At 33.9% G+C, this 20,578-nt stretch overlaps 1 protein-coding gene across 1 annotated transcript; it reads left to right on the top strand.

Moving 5' to 3' along the window:
- Positions 1-362: 362 nt before the first annotated feature.
- On the top strand, positions 363-20,154 carry LOC123890665 (probable disease resistance protein At5g47260). Its single transcript, XM_045940324.1, has 4 exons — positions 363-450; positions 4,743-5,132; positions 18,833-19,595; positions 19,948-20,154. The coding sequence occupies exons 1-4, from the start codon at positions 363-365 to the stop codon at positions 20,024-20,026; spliced, it is 1,320 nt and encodes a 439-aa protein (XP_045796280.1). The 3' UTR covers positions 20,027-20,154.
- Positions 20,155-20,578: the final 424 nt, after the last annotated feature.

A 20,578-nucleotide genomic window follows, 5' to 3' on the forward strand; every position in this document is an offset into this window, starting at 1 on the left:
CATGGAGTTTGGCGACATTGTCGCTAAGTTTAACATTTTTGATGCCATGAAACATCCCGTGGAAGAACATTCTGTTTTTTATATGGATTTAGTTACTAACACTAACCTTTGCTCTGTTTGTGCTAAGATTGAATCTGATTTGCAGGATAATAACATTCATACAGGTGAAGTTGTTGTCAATGAGGCGGTCTGTACGGTTAAAGTTCTTGACATTCCGGCTGCCCCAACCAAACACTCCCATGATAAAGAAAAGACTACGCACTTCCATGATAAGATGATTTCCAAAAAGAAATTTTTTGTTGGCCAAAAAGAAATTTTTTGTTGGCCAAAAAGTCTTGCTGTTTAAGTCTCGCCTGAAAGATATGGTTGGTAAGTTTCGATCCAAGTGGATTGGCCCCTTTGTCGTGACTAATGTTTTTCCTTCTGGTGCTATAGAAATTAAAAGTACAGGTACTGGCAAGGTTTTCAAAGCAAAAGGACAGCGGTTGAAGCTGCTCCATAAAAGTGTGGAAGGGCTTCCACCAAAACCACCAGACATCGAAGCACCAGCACCAGCCGCTACACCTTAGCCCCTCGGGTGTGTTCCTTCCTTTACTCTCACTTTATGTTTAGATTACATTGCGGACACTGTCTGGTTTAAGTGTGGGGGAGGGACATTTTACATTTACATTTACATTTTTGTGTTTTAAAAAAAAATAATAATAATAATAATAAAATAAATCATCATGAGTAGTCACATGTTCTAAGGCTAGGGCAGATAGCTGTAGGGTCAGTGAAATTTTTGGAGTTTTTTGTTTTGATACTTGACATGATAGTCTTTGCAACTTAATGCACAACTGCTTGAACACTGTCAAACTTAGTTATGTCTAGATAAATCTCTGAAATATTTATTCTTTAGACTAAGTTCTCTAATTTGAATATAATGGAGGTATGATTAGAACTAAGTGTGGGGGAAAGGCTAGAGTAACAGATAGACCGATCATTGCTATTAATTGAGAAAAAGGAAAACTGTTTAAGAGCTAAAACTAATGAATATAATAAGTTCCTGTGCCCGAATCTGGAGGAACAAGTGTTGTGTAGGATGCTCTACTCTGAGTAACAGGTTGGACTTATTACAAGTAAGATCCCGTCAGGTGAAAAGGTGGAGTAGTACCTAAAGCTTAAAAACAATAAATAATAATAAACTATAATAAAGCTTGAAGGTAGTTGCCCCTGAGTTGATGTTGAAAAGCTTTTGATCTCTTGAAAAGAAATAGCCCCCCCTAGTCTGAAATTCTGGTTAAATCCAAAATTATAGGAAAAGAATGACAACTTAGCATCTAGAATGGTAGTTTCAGAGAGGGATCTTGACATTACATTGGTTGACAGTGGGAGACAGTACACACACACACACAAGATTATTATTGAAAGTTGATAGATAAGAATTGTGCCAATCTTTGAATTTTGACCCAAGGTTTGAAGCTTGAAACCTGGAATATGTTGACTGCTTGTGATTTATTTTTAAATTTTTCATTTGAGTTTTGCTCGGAGTGCAAAAGTTCAAGTGTGGGGGAATTTGATCAGTGCATTTTAATGCACATTCTTCTACTATTGTACTAGTGTATTCCTATGGTTTAATTTACTATTTTCACTATTTTAAGGTGTTTTTATATTTAAGTTTATTTCTAACTCTATTTTATTTTCGCACTTAATTCATGAATAAATAGCACTTTGACACCCTTCCGGTCCGCAGGTCATAACTGGAGTTACAAATATCGGATTGAGGCGCGGGAAGATGCGTTGGAAAGCTGAGATCAAGAGCTACGACTTTCATGTTGAGGCCAAAACCCAGTTCGGAGCGCAAGTGTGTCAAATAATTGCGTTTATGTTCCAGACGAATTTAATTCAGCACAACTTTATATTTTTCGGCCCAATTGTTTTGAGGCCCGTTCCATGTATTATTTAAACCGAAAAAAGGCAGCTAGGGTTATCATCCACTGTTCACTAAATATTCAAACCCTAGAGCAGCCGTCATCTTCCATGGAGAACTAAACTTCTATTGATCCATTGGTGTAAGGAACTTTGTTCTCGAATCTTGAGGTTCGGTTTTAATAGCAAATCGTTATGTTTATGCTTATCATATATCAATTTTCTTGTCTCTCTTTTGTGTATGAGTTGATGCAATTGATGCTTAATTATTTTGTTTCACGTTCATAACATTGAGACGATTCAAATTAATTCACGCTTGTTCAAATTAATCTGAATAGGAAATTGTTATATTATTTTCGCTTGCAAAATAGGGCTGCCGAATTATTGTTATGATTTTTAACTGTGTTATTGGTGACGCTTGATCATCGCCATAGTTAGTCGAACACGCTGGTGCTTAATCAACGAATTCGTTATAAAACTGATTTTCGCTTGTTAAATTAGTTCTATAATCAGCCGAAGCATAAACTGTATGAATATTCATATAAGAACCCATGATAGATGATAAACAAAGTTGCCTAAAACCAATGGATTGATTGCTTTTATATTAATTAAATTCGTAATCTCTGTTATTGCTTCCACAAACAAAAAACCCCAAATTGCAACCTTTAAATTCATTCTAATATTGTTAAACCGATCGTGAGTCCTTGCGAAACGACCAAGGTCACTACCTTGTACTACTTATTTTAAAATTATTTTGATCACGAAACGACCGTGATCAGTGGTTCATGTTACTCAAGAGAAGAACGAGGGTGTAGAGAAAACAAAAGTCCCAAAAAGAGCACCCAAGAAGAAAAAGAAGAAGTGGAAAAACAAAAGGAAGAAACTCAATACTCGTCCGGTAATGGTGGACATGTTGCTTGTTGATCATAATGTGGCTCCCTTGAAGAATGAACAAAAGAGGAGCCGGGTTGAAAACAATCTCAAATATCCTCCCTAACTCGGATTGAAGATTCGTCAAGCTAATGACGTCAAAGAAGCGCTTCGTGGGAGGCAACCCATGGTTTACGGTTTTTCTCATCTCTAGCTTTTACCGTTTTATTGGAATAAGTGCTTGGTACTTGTTGTTGTTACGACTTCTTACTTGCTTGTTTGTTGTCTTAATTGAATGTCTTGGCCTAAATGAAAACTTGGAACTAGTTGAATAGATTTGGTCATTGCTCTTAGGTACAACTTTGATAGATTAATTGAATGATATTGACATGTGAAGTTCTTAATTGGCTATGTTTGTTGCATGTTTGCATGTTAAGAAAGTTTTAGGGAATCTCTCAAACATTGACCGCTCACAAATCCGGCCTAGCCGTGAGATTTTGAGCCCATACACTCTTTTTTTTTTTTTCTTGTACATGAGAGTTCCGCAACTTAGCCAATTCTCTAGAACTTGCTTTTGTTCTCTTAATTGATTAATGACTATGTCTTACACACGAGGCAATTTCTTTGTACCTTGAGAGCCCTTGAAGCCACCCTTGCATGTTTATTCCTTAGTTAACCCCTTTTGAGCCGAAAGAAAAAAAATGTGTTTCTAAATTTAACCCAAGTGTTTGTGCTAAAACACTTCTTTGCTTTTGAAAAAAAAAAAAGATTATTTTCTTGGAGTTAGATTACTTCCTTAATGTTTGGAGCACAATGCTCAACATTAAGTTTGGGGTTGCCTTTGGAATTGGCAACACTTTAAGTTTGGGGTGGGTACACTAGAGAACTTGAATCAAAAATTTGAAAAAGTTGAAAAAGTTGTGCAAAAAGAAAGACACTCATAAAAATGTGAGATGTGGTGAAAAGAAAGAAAAGGTCAAATGTTTAAAAAAAAAAAAAGAAGTTATTTGTTGACCTCTTTGAAAAGAAAAGAATGAAAAAGAAAAAAATATAGTTGATTGCATTGGGCATTGGTGTCCCAAAATGAAAAGAAAGTTGTGATGAAAGATGTTCTCTAGTGTAGGTTCTACAAAAAGGGGTTTTGGATTCATTTTCTTCTTGATTTATAGGTATCTTAAACTCCAAGTTTTTCTACTACCTTCCCAAATTAACCCCACCTTTTGAACCTTGACCAAGTTATAACCCTTAAAGTCCTCAAAAGTGTGTACTCATATGTTAATTGATTGATTTTTAGAATGATTGCAAGCTTATGGTAGAATGGTTATGATTGTGTTGATTAGAGTGAATTATACATTAAACAGGAGAGTTTGGTGAGTGTGTGAAGTGATTTGGTGTAGTCAATGTTTGATAGAAGTTCTTTTATTTTCTTAATTTGAATCCATGTGCAAGAAAGCCATAATAGAAGTGATCATTGATGTGTCATGAAATTTTATCTTCTCTATTGTGCTTGAGATTTTTGACCAAATTTGTTGAGCTAGTGATTTGTTTTCATAGAGACCAAGATATTCCTTGAGGACAAGGAATGAGATAAGTTTGAGGTTGTGATAACTATCGTTATTACGCACATTAGTATCCATTTTTAATGGAATTTTATCAAGAAAAGTCTAGTTTTTGAGCTTAGAATAAAAGAAATTGCACAAGGATATGAGATTACTTGGTTTGGAAGAAATCTAGAGAAAGTTGGAAAATTGAAGCAGGAAGCCGCGCCTGGCGCAGGATGCATAGCGCCTGGCGCCGAAAATTTGTGAATAATGGGAATTCGCCGCGGACGGCCGCGCCTGGCGCGGGTGTGTGGGTATTGTGTACCAATCATGAGATGAGATATGGGATGTACGATGAAATGCTAGAAAAAATGAAGACACTCAATACAAACTCAACCTGAGCCATTTTCCACCACAATTCAGCTTTGGAGTACTTCTCTTCTGGAAATATTGTGTGTTTTAATTCTAGAGAAAAGGCATCGGAACAACTTTTCGTGGCACTGAAAGATGATAATTGTTCTATGATTGGATTGTATGGTAGGCAGGGCTCGGGTAAAACAACATTGGCGAAAGCAATGGGTGAGAAAGTTAAGTATTTAAAGATTTTTCATGAGGTTTTATTTGCCACGGTGACCCAAAATCCTAATATCAGAATAATGCAAGATGAAATTGCTGACTCGTTGAATATGAAATTTGATAAAAATAGTGAAGCTGGAAGAGCCAGTAGAATATTATCAACAATAGAAAGTATGAATTGTCCAATTCTAGTGATTTTCGATGATGTTCGAGCAAAATTTGACCCAAAAGATTTAGGCATTCCTTGTAACAGTAACCGCTGCAAGATCCTTCTGACCACATTTTGCAAGCAAGATTGTGACTTGATGTACTGTCAAAGGGATATTCAACTTGATGTACTTCAAAAGACTTCTATTTGCATTATTCCATAATAATCAAATTTTAATCTACTAGTGATGATGATTGTTAATGGAATCTTGTCTTCCATGTGAAAGCTTGTTTTTGTGAAAATTTGATAGTCATATTAAACTTTTATGTTTTTTACTGAATTGAAACATTTTGTACAATACTTTTACATGTACGAATCTGAATTTATTGAAAAGATCGTGGAAGATGCCAATCATATTAAAAGTCGTTTGCAAATACGAAGCATATAGTTATTTTGACTACTCATACATGTACCCAAAAAAGTATAAAAGCTATCAAAGTTAATTGATAAGAGCAGAGTTGCATTCTTCAACTGTCATTTGCCAATTAGTGGTTGCCTATTACCACTGATGTGTACCAACATTGAGTTGTTGAATGCAGTGTTCAATTTTTTCAATATCACTGTCCTGTGTTTGGATTGTTCACAATTATTTCTTTCATCGACATATTCCTGTATACATTCTTTTTATGTTATTAAAATAAAGAGAAATATCTTTGAACACTCAAATTCTTATCCTGGTTTTATCTTCTTTTTTTCTGTCTTTTTATGATACTAACATAAGCACTACGATATGTATTTCCAATCTTAGCTCAACGCCTCAACTAGGATCTTCAAAACAAATTTGTGGAGAGCTACAAAAACATTCGTCCCACTAGAGCAAATTTGTAGAGGAAAAAAAAAAAATCTTTGCGAATCAATAAAGCAGACACTTTTTATTAGACATTTTTGTGTGTGACACACATTTGTGTTTGACACCAACAACATACCGACACATATAATTACATTTTTAAATTAAATCATTTTTTCAAATTTTTATTGATGTTGACGTGACAGTGTATGTATTTGTATCTCTTTATGTGTTCGTGTTTCATAACTTTGGATACCTTATGTCCTCTCTGTGCAACCAAGGGAAGGAAAAACATGAACATTTGTTCCAACACTGTCAAATTATAAGGCTAGCTGACAGCAAACAAATGAATTATGATGATTATAATGTAATGTAATCAAACAAAACAAAAGTAGTCCCATAGAAATAGCTTACTAAATATTAGAGATGTTAGAGCACCATTATCCCATGAACTTATATGAGTTCTTTAAGTGGGACCATTTCATTCTTTATATTATTTCACACTTCCCAATTATTTAAACAATTCAACCACATTTCTTAAATATCCATACAACTCATCAAAAACTCTCAAATAGGTCTCACTGAACCCCACAATTACAAATTATATAACCTTACACTGCATTCTTTACAATATAAGTTTAATTCATTCTGTTAATTGATTGGTCCAACAATTGTTAAGGACCGTGCTTCTGCATACCAACGATCCACCACTATTATTATGCACGTCCATTAAAAGTGAATTATCGGTTAGTCTGACACAAGAAACGTGAAGCACACTGTAGGAACTATGAATTTGCAGGCGATATTTATGCTCTTATTGAATCTCCATATTTTCCCTCTCCATATTTAGTGTGTGAATAACCATTAAATTATTTGAAAGAAATAAATCTTTAATGGTCTCGTGGTGATTATTTTTGGACTTGTGCTCAAAACACAAATATTTACACAAAGGGGATATATTAATAAAGATTTTTTGGCACTTATCACTAAATTTAGAAGGTCTCCATTTTATAGGGACCAAAAACGTATTTAACCCAACTTTCAATCCAATGGTGGATTTTGTAAAATATGTATTCCTTAAAGCGTTATTGAACAGTGTAACATTACTCAAATGTTACACCGGTGTAATTATATATATATATATATATATATATATATATATATATATATATATATATATATATATATATATATATAAGGAGGGATCAAATTACAACGTAATTTGGAATCATACAATCTCTGTTTACAACTATTTGGAATCATAGGAGAAATTGCATAGTCAACTAGTTGCTCTGTTTGCTGCTTGAGATTTCTCATATAATTGTAAACTCTGGTGTATATTGCTTGGCATTTTGGGTATCCCAGCTGATTGAGCATTGGGTAATTTTGACTATGCAATTTTTGTTTCATTGTGCTGATTTATTAATAGAATCAGGAGGCAAATCAAACCCCAAAAATCAAAATACGTTCTGTTCTACCATTAAAACAAAATAATTGTGTTTCATTGAGCATTGAGTAATATACGTTCCTTATAAAAGGAAAGAAAAGGAGGCAAAGAAAAAAAAAAAAATGGGATCCTTTAATTTATTAATAGAATCTTTTGATTTTATAAGTGACTCGTTAATAGCCATCGGATTAAAATAAAAACTATGCTGATTTACATATTCTATATTATTTTTCCAGTGGTACGAGGGTGTGCGTTACTGTTGCTTCGAGTTGATTTCCAAAAAGAAAAGAACCGATTGGTTACAAATCGAGATAGTGTACTAAAAAGAAGAAGAAGTTGAAACAACTCGTTATAAAACTGAAAAGGTTAGCGATGTTGTGGTTAAGTGGCTAGAGGAAACAAATATACTCATAAGTCAATTGGATGATCTGAATGCACAAGAAATACCAAGAAAACAATTTAAAAGATTGTTGAAAAAAGTAATGGCACAGAACACGAAATTACCTGACCCAATTTCAACTCCAATTCCAACTTTAGAACACTTCGCTTCAGGAAATATTGTGTGTTTTAATTATAGAGAGAAGACATCTGATCAACTTTTAGATGCGCTGCAAGATGAAAGTTGTTCTACGATTGGATTGTATGGTAGCGAGGGCTTTGGTAAAACAACATTGGTGAAAGCAATGGGCGACAAAGTGGACCCATCAGACATAAGACACTTGAGAAAATGTTATGGCGAAGGCATGGCTCGCCATGAAAATAATTATGGAATTAACTCAGAGAAAGTACTAAAATGGAAGTTAGCTTTAGTTGAAGTGTCTAATTTGTCCGTAAAAACTTATAAAACCGGGTATGTAATATACTTCAAAGGACTTCCATTTACATTATTCTATAATAATCATTTTTTTTATGTTTTTAATATTGATAATATTCTATGTTTTCAAACTAAAAGAGTTTTAATATTCTTTATATTCTTTGAAATTTTGAAAGAAGAGAGATGCGTTTTCCAGAGAGAGAGACGGTGACCGTTACATAGCACTGTTCATCTTCAACCTCTAGCACCACCGTTTTTCACCGGTTTTTCACCGGCTTCCCTTCAATTGCTCCGATTCTCATGGATTCTTTCAATATACCATGGAAATTTCTTGATATTTCTTCTGAACCACAAACAAATTCTTCCATCGAACCTAAAATCAAAATCAGCGAATCTTCCAAACCCCAAAAAACCTTCGCTCAAGCCGTTTCTAACCTGTGTGATATTCCAATTTCGCAATTCCAACAACCAGTAGTTAAAGGGAATGAGCTTGCGATTGAGATCCCAGAAACAGCTTATCAAGCTTGCTTAGAAGCTTGCAAACATAATCTTCACGGGAGGATCCTTTGGCCAAAGGGTTCCACACCTTTGTCGGTTGCTGCTTTGAAAGAGAAGCTTTCTCTGATTTGGAAGGATCTTGCACAGTGGGGTGTTCTTTCACTTGGTAAGGGTTTCTTTGAGTTCACTTTTTCTTCTTTAGAAGATGTTAAAAGGGTTAGGTCCATTCCCTCTTGGAATTTGAATCCTGGTTTGCTTAAATTGTTTGCTTGGTCCAAAGATTTTAATCCTAAATTACAACACAACACTTCAGTGCAAGTTTGGGTTAAGATTTTCGGTCTGTCTCAGGAGTATTGGCATAAAAGTATTCTATTCACAATTGCTGGTAGCCTAGGAACCCCCATATGCACTGACTCTGTCACTGCAAAGCCTATGATGGAGCGAACTTTTGGTCAATTCGCTAGGGTTTTGGTGGATATTGATCTTCTACAACCCCTTAGATATAGGCTTCTTGTTGAAAGGAAAGGTTATGCTTTCTATGTGGATCTTGAGTATGAACATATACCAGATTTTTGCAGTCATTGCAAGGTTATTGGACATCATATTGACAACTGCAAAAAATGGCAGAAAGAAGAACTTTTGAAGGCTGATAAAGTTGTTAACACAAAGAAGAAAGAACCTGCAGAACCGAAAAAAATCTTTGTTCCAACTAAAGATGGTAGATTGCAACAAAGCAAACCCGATGAAGTTGCGAATGTTGAAAAAGAAGTCATTAATGTTGAAGAAGTTAGTGAAAAAACTCAACATGTAAACATGGTAGACAAAGATCAGGATAAGATTGATTTAGTTAGTAAGGAACAAGAAGAAACACTAGAAAGGCAAGATGAAAGTGGAAGGATTTATGTGAAGAGTCCTAGAGCTGTGCTTAAAGAACAAGATAGACAGTTGGAGGAAGATTTGAATACTAATAAAGATATGGATGCTGCGAATGATTCGAATGTTTCTGAATCCAGTTCGCTAGGTTCATTTGTGAAGGCTACTCGAGAACATGTTGACACTGGAGAAGATTCTAGTAAGAGAAATGATTTAAACCATACACCTGATAGGGTGCTGAAAGATATACAGTTCCTTAATGAGTCTTGGGCTAACATGACTGAAGCTGAAGAGGAGGCTCAAGTTGCGTTACAGGATTCAGATATTGCTGTGGATAACCAAGAGGAAGGATTCCAAGTGAAACTGTCCAAAAATCAGAAAAAAGCTCAAAAAAAGTTGAAACAATCTAGTAAGGACTCATATGCTACCAGATCAAAGGTTCCCTCAAAACCTTTGAAATGAAGTGCATTTATTGGAACGCAAGGGGTTTAGCTAATTCCCCTTCAAGATTAGCTTTGAAGAAACTCATTAATCAACATAAACCTGATTTTGTTTTGCTTTCTGAACCTTGGATGAACGTTGAAGATTTGCCTAGCAGATGGTTAGTTAACTTGAATCTAAAACTTTTTGCTATGAACTCTAGAAATAATCTTTTGCCTAACCTTTGGTGTCTTTGTAAATTAACACTAAATCCTACTATATTAGGATTAGATGATCAGCATGTTACTTTTTCTATTATTGAACATGATAAAACTTTTGCGTTGTCTGCTATTTATGCTTCAACCAATTACTTGAATAGGAGAAAACTTTGGAATTCTTTGAACACTTTACAAACTCAGCATGATTTACCTTGGTGTTTCATGGGAGATTTTAACGTTATTTTAGGCTCTCATGAGCATAGGGGTAGACTTTCTCCTGCTAGATTACCTATGTCTGAGTTTCAAGCTTGGACTGATTCTTTTAACCTTATTCACTTACCTACTAGAGGAGCAGAATTCACTTGGAATAATGGTAGAGGAGGTAACAGACACACTGAAAGAAGATTAGATAGGGTTATTTGTAATCAATCTTTGGTTGATCTGTTTTGTGTCTCGGCAGTTTCCTCTCTTGTTAAGCTCAGATCAGATCATTTTCCTTTGTTGCTTGATTTTCAATTAACCACATTATCTTTTGCTTCTCAATTCAAATTTTTAAGAATGTGGTCCTTACATCCGGATTGCAGAAACATTGTCTTAGATTGTTGGAACACTGTGGTGTTAGGTCATCCTATGTTTATCTTGAGCAAGAAGTTGAAAATTCTTAAGGATAAACTTAAGATTTGGAATAAGGACTGTTTTGGTAACGTTCATAATCATGTCATCTCTGCTGAACAAAAACTTCATCAGATTCAGATTCAAATCCAACACAATGGGCACACTGAGGCACTTTTAAATGAAGAGAAATTAGCTAGTGCACAGTATGAAGATGCTTTGAATAGGCAGGAAGTGTATTGGAAAGAAAAAGCTAGAGTGAATTGGCATTTGGAGGGAGATAGAAACACCAAATACTTTCATAGAATAGCCATGATCAAATCATCTACCAAATTCATAAATTCCCTGCAAGATGGTGAACATGTGATCACTGATCAAAACCTTTTATCTGAACACGTGGTTAATTATTATCAAAATCTTTTTAGTACTAACATTGTTTTGCAGGATTCTTCGCTTGCTGAGGAAGTAATCCCAAATCTTGTTACGGAGGAAACCAATGCTCTCATGACTATGCTTCCATCACATGATGAAATCAAAGCTGCTGTTTTTGCACTTAATAAGGACAGTGCTCCAGGTCCAGATGGTTTTGGTGCTTTCTTTTTCCAACATTACTGGGACATTGTTAAGTTTGATGTTTTTAATGCTGTTTTGGAGTTTTTTACTTCAAGTTCGATTTTGCCCGGTTTCAATTCTAATGTTATCGCCCTTATTCCAAAAATTCCTGATGCTTCCTCCATAGATCAGTACAGGCCAATTGCCATGGCTAATTTTAAGTTCAAAATTATATCCAAAATCATTGCTGACAGATTGGCTTCCATAATGCCTTCTCTTATTTCTGATGAACAAAAGGGCTTCATTCACGATAGAAACATTAAGGATTGTTTGTGTATTGCTTCAGAAGCTGCTAATCTCCTTCACAACAAGTCCTATGGAGGCAATTTAGCTCTCAAAATTGATATTACAAAAGCTTTTGACACTTTAGATTGGTCTTTCCTTCTCAAGGTGCTTAAAACTTTTGGTTTTAATGAAATGTTTTGCCATTGGATTCATGTCATTCTCAAATCAGCTTTCTTATCTGTTTCCTTCAATGGTAAATCACATGGTTATTTCAACTGTACTAGAGGAGTTAGGCAAGGGGACCCTCTTTCTCCTCTTCTTTTTTGCTTGGCTGAAGATGTTTTAAGTAGAAGCATTTCAAATCTTGTGACTGAAGGCAAAATTAATCTCATTAAGGGCACAAGAAATGTCAAAGTCCCATCTCACACTTTCTATGCGGATGACTTGATGATCTTTTGCAAAGGTAATCTTGCTGGTCTTAAAGCTCTGAAGGATTTATTTTCTACCTATGCTCTTGAATCGGGTCAGGTTATTAATAATTCAAAATCAACCATATTTTCGGGTTCCATTACTCAAGGCAGATTGAATTTAATAGTTCAGTTGCTTAATTTCAACATAGGCACTCTTCCTTTCAATTATTTTGGAGTTCCAATCTTTAAAGGTAAGCCTAAAGCTTCCTACTTACAACCAATTGCAGATAAAATTAAGTTGAAACTCTCAGCTTGGAAAGCTTCACTTCTATCTATAGCTGGAAGAGTTCAATTAGTTAGATCTGTGATACAAAGCATGCTAACCTACAGTATATCTCTCTATTCTTGGCCTGCTTCTTTACTTAAAGATATTGAGAAATGTGTTAGGAATTTTATATGGAGTGGAGACATTGACAAAAGAAAACTAGTAACTACTTCTTGGAAGAAGATTTGTAGGCCTCTTTCTCAAGGTGGTCTAAACTTACGATCCTTGTCTAAGTTGAACAAAGCCACTAATCTCAAATTATGTTGGAATCTTTTTAATTCTCAAACTTCTTGGGCAATTTTGTTAAGAGATAGAGTTTTCAGAAAAGGTAAGACTATTCGGCATCACATCTTCTCCTCTATATGGAGCAGTATAAAGGATGAATTTGCGGTGATTATGGAAAACACTATTTGGCTTCTTGGCAATGGGGAGGAGATCAATTTTTGGAATGATAATTGGTGTGGAGCACCTTTAGCTGATCAGTTCAATATTCCTTTTCAAACTAGTCACTTGCTTTCCTCTACAGTGAGTGATTACATCTTAAATGGTCAATGGAATATTCCACCTCAGTTATCTCAGGCGTTCGACAATCTTACTTCAATTGTTCATCAAGTTATAATCCCCATGGATCAATCTCAAGACAAACTCTTATGGAAACATACTGATTCTGGGGATTTGGAGCTCAAGGAAGCTTATCAATTTAAAATGCAACAGTATCAGGACTTGCAGTGGGCAAAAATCATTTGGAGTCCTGATATACCTCCATCTAAATCTCTTTTGGTCTGGAGACTTATGCATGATAAGGTGCCAACGGATGAGAATCTCATGCTTAGAGGTTGTTCAATTCCCTCTATGTGCAATCTTTGTAATAATCATGTGGAATCCTCTTTTCATATTTTCTTTGAGTGTGAATTTGCAATTAAACTCTGGTCTTGGCTTGCTAGGTGCTTAAACTTGGTTTTGCAATTCACATCAATGGAGGACATATGGAAACTTTGTGATTTGAATTGGTCTCCTCAGTGTAAAGTCACTTTGACTGCGGCAATCATTAATTTGTTGAACACCATCTGGTTAGTAAGAAATCAAGCAAGGTACAATAATGCGGTTATATCTTGGAAATCTGCTATATCCATGATCATAGTTGATACTTCTTTGACTGGTAACAATACTAGTAAACTTTCTTCTAATGCTATCAAAGATTTTATCTTTTTGAAGATGTTTAGAATTACTATCCATCACCCAAAAGTTCCGGTTATCAAAGAAATCTACTGGCAGCCACCTTTGTTAAATTGGATAAAGTGCAATATTGATGGTGCTTCTTGTGGAAATCCAGGTAATGCTTCATGTGGTGGTATTTTCAGGAATCATGAAGCTGATTTTATTTATGGATTTGCTGAGCCCTTAGGTGTTGCATCTTCTGTTTTTGCTGAGCTTTGTGGTGCTATGAGAGCCATTGAAATTGCTTATCAGAAGAATTGGAGATCTCTTTGGTTAGAATCAGATTCAACCATTGTAGTTTCAACTTTTAATAATCCTTCTAAACCTGTTTCTTGGGCTTTAAGGAATAGATGGAAAAATGTTTTGTTCATGATCAGTCAAATGAATTGCATTGTTACTCATATTTTTAGAGAAGGAAATCAGGTGGCTGACCTTATGGCTAATCATGGTTTGTCCTTAAACTCCATTGTGTATTGGAATGATACTCCTTTGTTTATTAGTGACTGTTTTGATAAGAACAAACTAGGAATGCCTAGTTTTAGAATTTGTCGTGCTTAATGGAGTTTGGTTTGGCCCCCTCCTTTTGTACTTGTTTTATTATCTCTCTTTATATAATATTTTGGTGTGGTTAGCTCTTAAAAAAAAAAAAAAAAAAAAAGTTTTGCTCCTAGTTTGAGTGCAGGTTTTCTATTCTATGTGAAAGCTATATGAAAGCTTGTTCTTGTGAAGAAATTTGAATATTGTTTGTTATGAACATGAATTTGCAGGTATAAACATGAATTTATTCAAAAGATCGTAGAAGATGCCAATCTTATTAAAAGTTGTTTGCAAATACGAAGAACATAGATATGTTGACTACTCATACATGTACCCCAAAAAGTATAAAAGCTATCAGAGATAGGAGTAATTGATATCATTTGTCTATTATTAGTGTTTGCCTATTACAACTGATGTGGTACAAACAATGATCAGTGGTTGAATGACAGACTTCAAAATGAATGATGTGTTTGAGTTGTTCACAATTATTATTTCTTTTATTGACATATATATATATATATATATTCCTATGTCCTCTTTTGAGTTTCTATCTGTATCTCTTTCATGCTTCATAGCTTTGGATCCCTTATATCCTCTTTGCAAACAAGGGAATGAAACATATGATCATTTCTTCCAACACTGTCAAATTATAAGGTTAGTTGGTGCTGTCTGCATCTCAATTGGAAACCAACATACATATATGAGAGTGGATTTGAAATTTAGTTGATCAAGTGGCTCATCTATTCTACTTTGAAATATAAGTAATTCTACATTTAAAAATGAAATGAAAATGAACATGAATTAAATCATACTATTAAATTAGTCCAAAAAAAATAATACTACTAAAAGTTGATTGTATTTTCCAAACATGTGTAACCAAACAAAAATGATTTTCTTATAAAAATGTGTAACCAAACAAATGAATTTTGATGATTGTAATGTAATGAATGAAAACAAAAGTAGTCCAATAGAGATAAATTAGTAGATATTAGAGACGTAATAAATTAGTAGATATTAGAGACATTATTGAGGGGTCAAGAATTGAATCTCAAATTTTTCCTCTTCGATGTGAATGTAGCTTTAAATATTTTGCCGCATTTAAAGTTGGAAGTGAATGAAATGAGCTAATATGGTGAAGTGAGGAATCAGCCGAAAGCTGGTTATTAATTTGTCAACCATTGAGAGCGTTGTGTTTGCTTTGAAAGCAGTTGGAGAGAATCGCGAGGGTTTGGATAATCTCATGGATACTTTTGAGGACATGGTTAGAGACCAAAGGCGATGTAAAGATGAGAGGCTGAGCAAACTGTTACCTATAGTCGAGCAATTGTCAAGCAAGCAACTTGAGTTTTTCAAACGGTGCATTAAATGCAAAGATTGGAAAATCTTACAAATACAATACAAGTAGATATAGATGAGTAAAGTAATGGATTCACAACACACTTGACAATCATGCAAACTGGAATCATCCTTTCTGCCTGCAGCTTCAACTATAAGTGTGAGTTCAACATCCTTTCTATCGCTTTAATTCTCTTCTTTATATGTTTCACATAATGCTCAAAATAGCTAAAATCAGAACTCTTTTTGTTTTTGTTTAACTATGTTGATTTAGATGTTTCTATATATAAAATTTTGCAGCAGATACTATAATCTAGTATTGATAACTTCTCATCAAATATAATAATTTTTAGGAGTCTTTTTAGTTAAATTTTAGTGGTTTTTATTAGTTTAATATTTAATTTAGAGTCAATTTGAATAAATTGTGGTTTTTGAATTCATGAGCTAATTATGTGATTATGCCTTCAATTTTATATATTATTAACCGGACATATTGCGTAGTTTTTGTTTTGTTTTGTTTCGTTTCATTAGTCCAGCTAAACAGGTTAATCGTTTGAGTGAAGCATTATCGTCAAAGTTGTGATGAAAGAAACATAAGTAATACTTTAATTGAGTCAAAGGGGGTGCAATGAATAAAACAAGAAAAAGGCCACACTGGCCTGGCCCAAAGAAGAAACCATCACTTGGAGAAAAAAAGAAACAAAAATTCAAGGAAGTGGACTTTGGTTTGACGTAAACAGAAAGAAAAGGAAGTCTCACACATATATATAAAAGTAGGGGTGTGCATGGTCGGATAATTTGACAAACCAAACCATATCCAAACCGAAACCATTTAATTGGATTTGGATTCATAACCATAACCATATTTTATTATAAACCGGTTATAAAACTAGTTATAAATTTGGTTATGGATATATAACCAGTTATTTTAACCAAACCAAATTTAAAAGTGGTCATTTTTTAAATTCAATTTTTAACCGGTTATTTTTAAATCTGATAAAAAAAATCAGTTATTTCATTTTAAAAACTGGTTTTAAGACAATTTAAAAAAATCTTTTTTTTTTGAAAAAAATGTAAATTTAGTAAAACTTGCGTCAAAAAAATAGTAAAGAAATCAGAATTTTATACATAGAATAAATTCCTATATTTTATTTGGATAATGTAATTGAATTTTCTTCATTTAATTTTATTTATTTTAATAAAATCGACCATAAACCCAAAAATTGACCGAAAAACCGAAAAAATCGGCGGAAAAACCTAAAATCGGCTGAAAAACCTAAAATCGACCAAAAGCCCTAAAATCGACTATAAACTCTAAAATCGGCTGAAAACCCAAAAAATTAATCGAAAACCCAAAAATCGACCCTAAACCCAAAAAATCGGCCGAAAAACCTAAAATCGGCAAAAAACCCAAAAATCGACTATAAACCCTAAAATCGACCGAAAAACGAAAAATCGACCGAAAAATGAAAAAATCGACTATAAACCCTAATATCGGCCGAAAAATGGATTTATAGTCGATTTTAGGTTTTTCGGCCGATTTTGAGGTTTATAGCCAATTTCAGGATTTTGGGTCGATTTTAGGTTTTCGGCCGAGTTTTTTGGGTTTAGGGACGATTTTAGATTCTTTGGCCGATTTTGGGTTTTCGGTCAATTTTTGGTTTTTCGGACGATTTTTTTGGTTTTCGGCCGATTTTAGGGTTTATAGTCGATTTTTGGAATTTTGGCCGATTTTAGGTTTTTCTGCCGATTTTTCGGGTTGCCGTCCGATTTTAGGGTTTATAGTCGATTTTTTGGATTTTGGCCGATTTTAGGTTTTCGGCCGATTTTTTGGGTTTTCGGTGGATTTTTGGTTTTTCGGCCGATTTTTTGGGTTTTCGGCTGATTTTAGGGTTTATAGTCGATTTTTGGAATTTTGACCGATTTTAGGTTTTTTCTGCCGATTTTTCGGGTTGCCGGCCAATTTTAGGGTTTATAGTCAATTTTTTGGATTTTGGCCGATTTTAGGTTTTCGGCCGATTTTTTGGGTTTTTCGGTTGATTTTTGGTTTTTCGGCCGATTTTTTTGGGTTTTCATCCGATTTTAGGGATTATAGTCAATTTTTTGAATTTTGGCCGATTTTAAGTTTTTCGGCAAATTTTTTGGATTTTTGGCCGATTTTAGGGTTTATAGTCGATTTTTGGGCTTTTGGCCAATTTTAGGATTTTTCTGCCGATTTTAGATTTTTATAGGATAATTAGCGTAAAAAAAATAGTCAAAAGTTTCATATCAAAAAATGAAGAAATGCGCAAAAAGTCTAATCTAATGGATTTGGACATGGATATGGGCATTTAATTAAAAAACCAGATTTACGTAATGGATACCCAACCATTTTTAGAATGGTCTGGTTAATATCTGTTTCCAAATAACTGGTTATTTGGAGTTGGTTTTGGATTTGGATATAGTCATATCCATATGACCGGATATTTTGCACACCCCTATATAAAAGAAAGAACCAGCGCTGCAGCAAAGGGGGAGACGGACTGAGAGAGGAAAAACGAAGTCACGCACACAGAACGACGCCGAGAGCAATTGCTTTGTGATTCAAGTGACTTTCTACACATTCAACCATAATTTTATGTGTAATTCTCACTTCTCTTTTATCTCTAATCAAAGATTATGAGTAGCTAAATTTCCTATTGTTAGAGATGAGTAAACCTAGATGATAATTTTCATTATATGATTTAATTTATGATTATTGAAGAAATCTATTGAATTATTTTTCTTATATCTGTGCTTAATGCTTTTATCGATTGATCACCGTTAAATTGATTTGTGGTTCATATTGTCATACGGAAGTTGAATTTATGAATGCTTTGAGATAAGAAATTCTTGCCTTTGTAGTCTAGGAATAGATGCAAACCCTTGAAACCAATTAAGAATTCTTGTTCACTCATGCTTAATTCTAATCTTAAATTCACTAAGGAATTAGGGGTTATATTAGGATTAATGACTCTGTCACTAAGGAATTAGGGCACGAATAAATTAGAGAATTCGGTAATAATTTAATAAATAGATTCAATAGTCATAATCAAGTCATAAACTCAAAATAGTAGTCTAGTGGAACTCATCCCTGACCTTTTCATTATTATTAAAGTTCAATCAATTTTAGTTTTTATAATTTCATTATTGCAAACAAAAAAACTCGGAACCTTTTGTTCAATTAAGTTACAAAAATACAATTTAACAGTATAACGCGATCCTTGAGTTCGACACTCGGTCTTACCGTTTTAATTTTACTACTTGTACGATTCAGTACACTTGCTGAAATCGCCATCAAGTATATTACTCGAGGTAGCCTTTTCATTATTGGATTCAATGGTAGTAGGGCGTAAGTTACTGGAACTCTGAGGATGTAGGCATTCCTTGCAATAGTAATCGCTGCAAGATCCTTTTGACCACATGTTGCCGACAATATTGTGACTTGATGTACTGTCAAAGGGAGATTCAACTTGATCCCTTATCTACAGAGGAAGCTTGGTTTTTGTTCATGAAACATTCCGTCATTCATGAAAATAATGAGTACTCCTCATCTGACTTATCGAATGTGGCACGTGATATTGCTTTTGAATGTGAAGGGTTACCTAGAACAATTATAGATGTGGGATCTACCTTAAGAAATAAACCAATTGTGGAATGGAAAACAACACTAGATAGTCTGAAACATTCAATGGCCAAATGGCAAATTTTCCTTAGTTTTAGAGGAGAAGATACGCGCTACTCTTTTACAGGTTTTCTTTATCAAGTTTTATGTCAAGGGGGATTCAAGACCTTTATGGATGATGGAGGACTGCAAACTGGAGACCAAATTTCACCCTCTCTTCTAAATGCAATTGAAGCATCAAGGCTTTCCATTATTGTTTTATCCGAAAACTATGTAAATTCCTCGTGGTGTCTTGAAGAACTTGTCAAGATTCTTGAGTGTATGAAATTGAAGAATCAATTAGTTTGGCCAATCTTTTACAAAGTGGAGCCATCAGACATAAGGCATCTAAGAAAACATTATGGCAAAGACATGGCACATCATGAAAATAATTTTGGAATTAACTCAGAGAGAGTACAAAAATGGAAGTCAGCTTTATTTGAAGTGTCTAATTTATCTGGAAAAACTTATACAATCGGGTATGTAATATACTTCAAAAAACTTCTATTTGCATTATTCTATAATAACCAATTTTTAATCTACTAGTGATGGCCGTTAAGAATATGATATAGTATAATTCCATTCTTTTTAAAGGTAGGTGAATTGTTAAAAAAGAAGTTTGGTCTTCTTTACAGCTATCAAAATAAGCATGATTTGAGTAACAAGAAATTAATTAGTTGCAGTGCAGGTTTTCTATTAATCTATGTTACAGCTTGTGCTTGTTCTTGTGAAAAATTATAGTCATATTAAACGTTATATATGTTTTTTGACTAAATAAATTCAAAACTATTTGTACAACTGAGTTGAAAGAAATTGTACCTACTTTGGCAGGTACGAATATGAATTTATTCAAAAGATCGTGGAAGATGCCAATCGTATTAAAAGTCGTTTGCAAATACGAAGCATATAGATATGGACTTGAAAGAATGTCAATCATATTGAAAATCATCTAGCAAGGCACTTACATTAGGAGAAATCAAAATTATGAAGCATATGATTTAGTGCAAGAAGCCAGAATCCATGGCTCGTTTTGTTAGACAGGGGAATGCATAAGTATATTTTTGTTATTAGATCAATTGAGATATAATATAATGAGATTTATTGATAAAATAGTAAAAGACAAATAAAAAATAAATATTTGCATTGTGTAAGACTAATTTACTTATACACATTAAACAAAGTCTATTATTTAAATTTGTTTTTGATTAAAAGAAATATCGAACCAACAACACGTATAGATCATAGCTTAAAAAATGAGTATTGTTTTGAATTTCAATGCAGAGTTGTTATATTTTTGTGACAGTTTATTGTTGTGAAAATTTGTTTGTCAACCTTCGCTTTATCTATGTTGGAAAATGCTAATAAATACTTGACTAATATTAAGAAGATAAATGTAGAAATATTTTCTTAAAATTTATGCTTTTAATTTTTTAAACAATGAATTTTTTGTATTATTAAATGC

Source organism: Trifolium pratense, linkage group LG1 (assembly GCF_020283565.1).
Source record: "Trifolium pratense cultivar HEN17-A07 linkage group LG1, ARS_RC_1.1, whole genome shotgun sequence".
NCBI classification, from domain to species: Eukaryota; Viridiplantae; Streptophyta; class Magnoliopsida; order Fabales; family Fabaceae; genus Trifolium; species Trifolium pratense.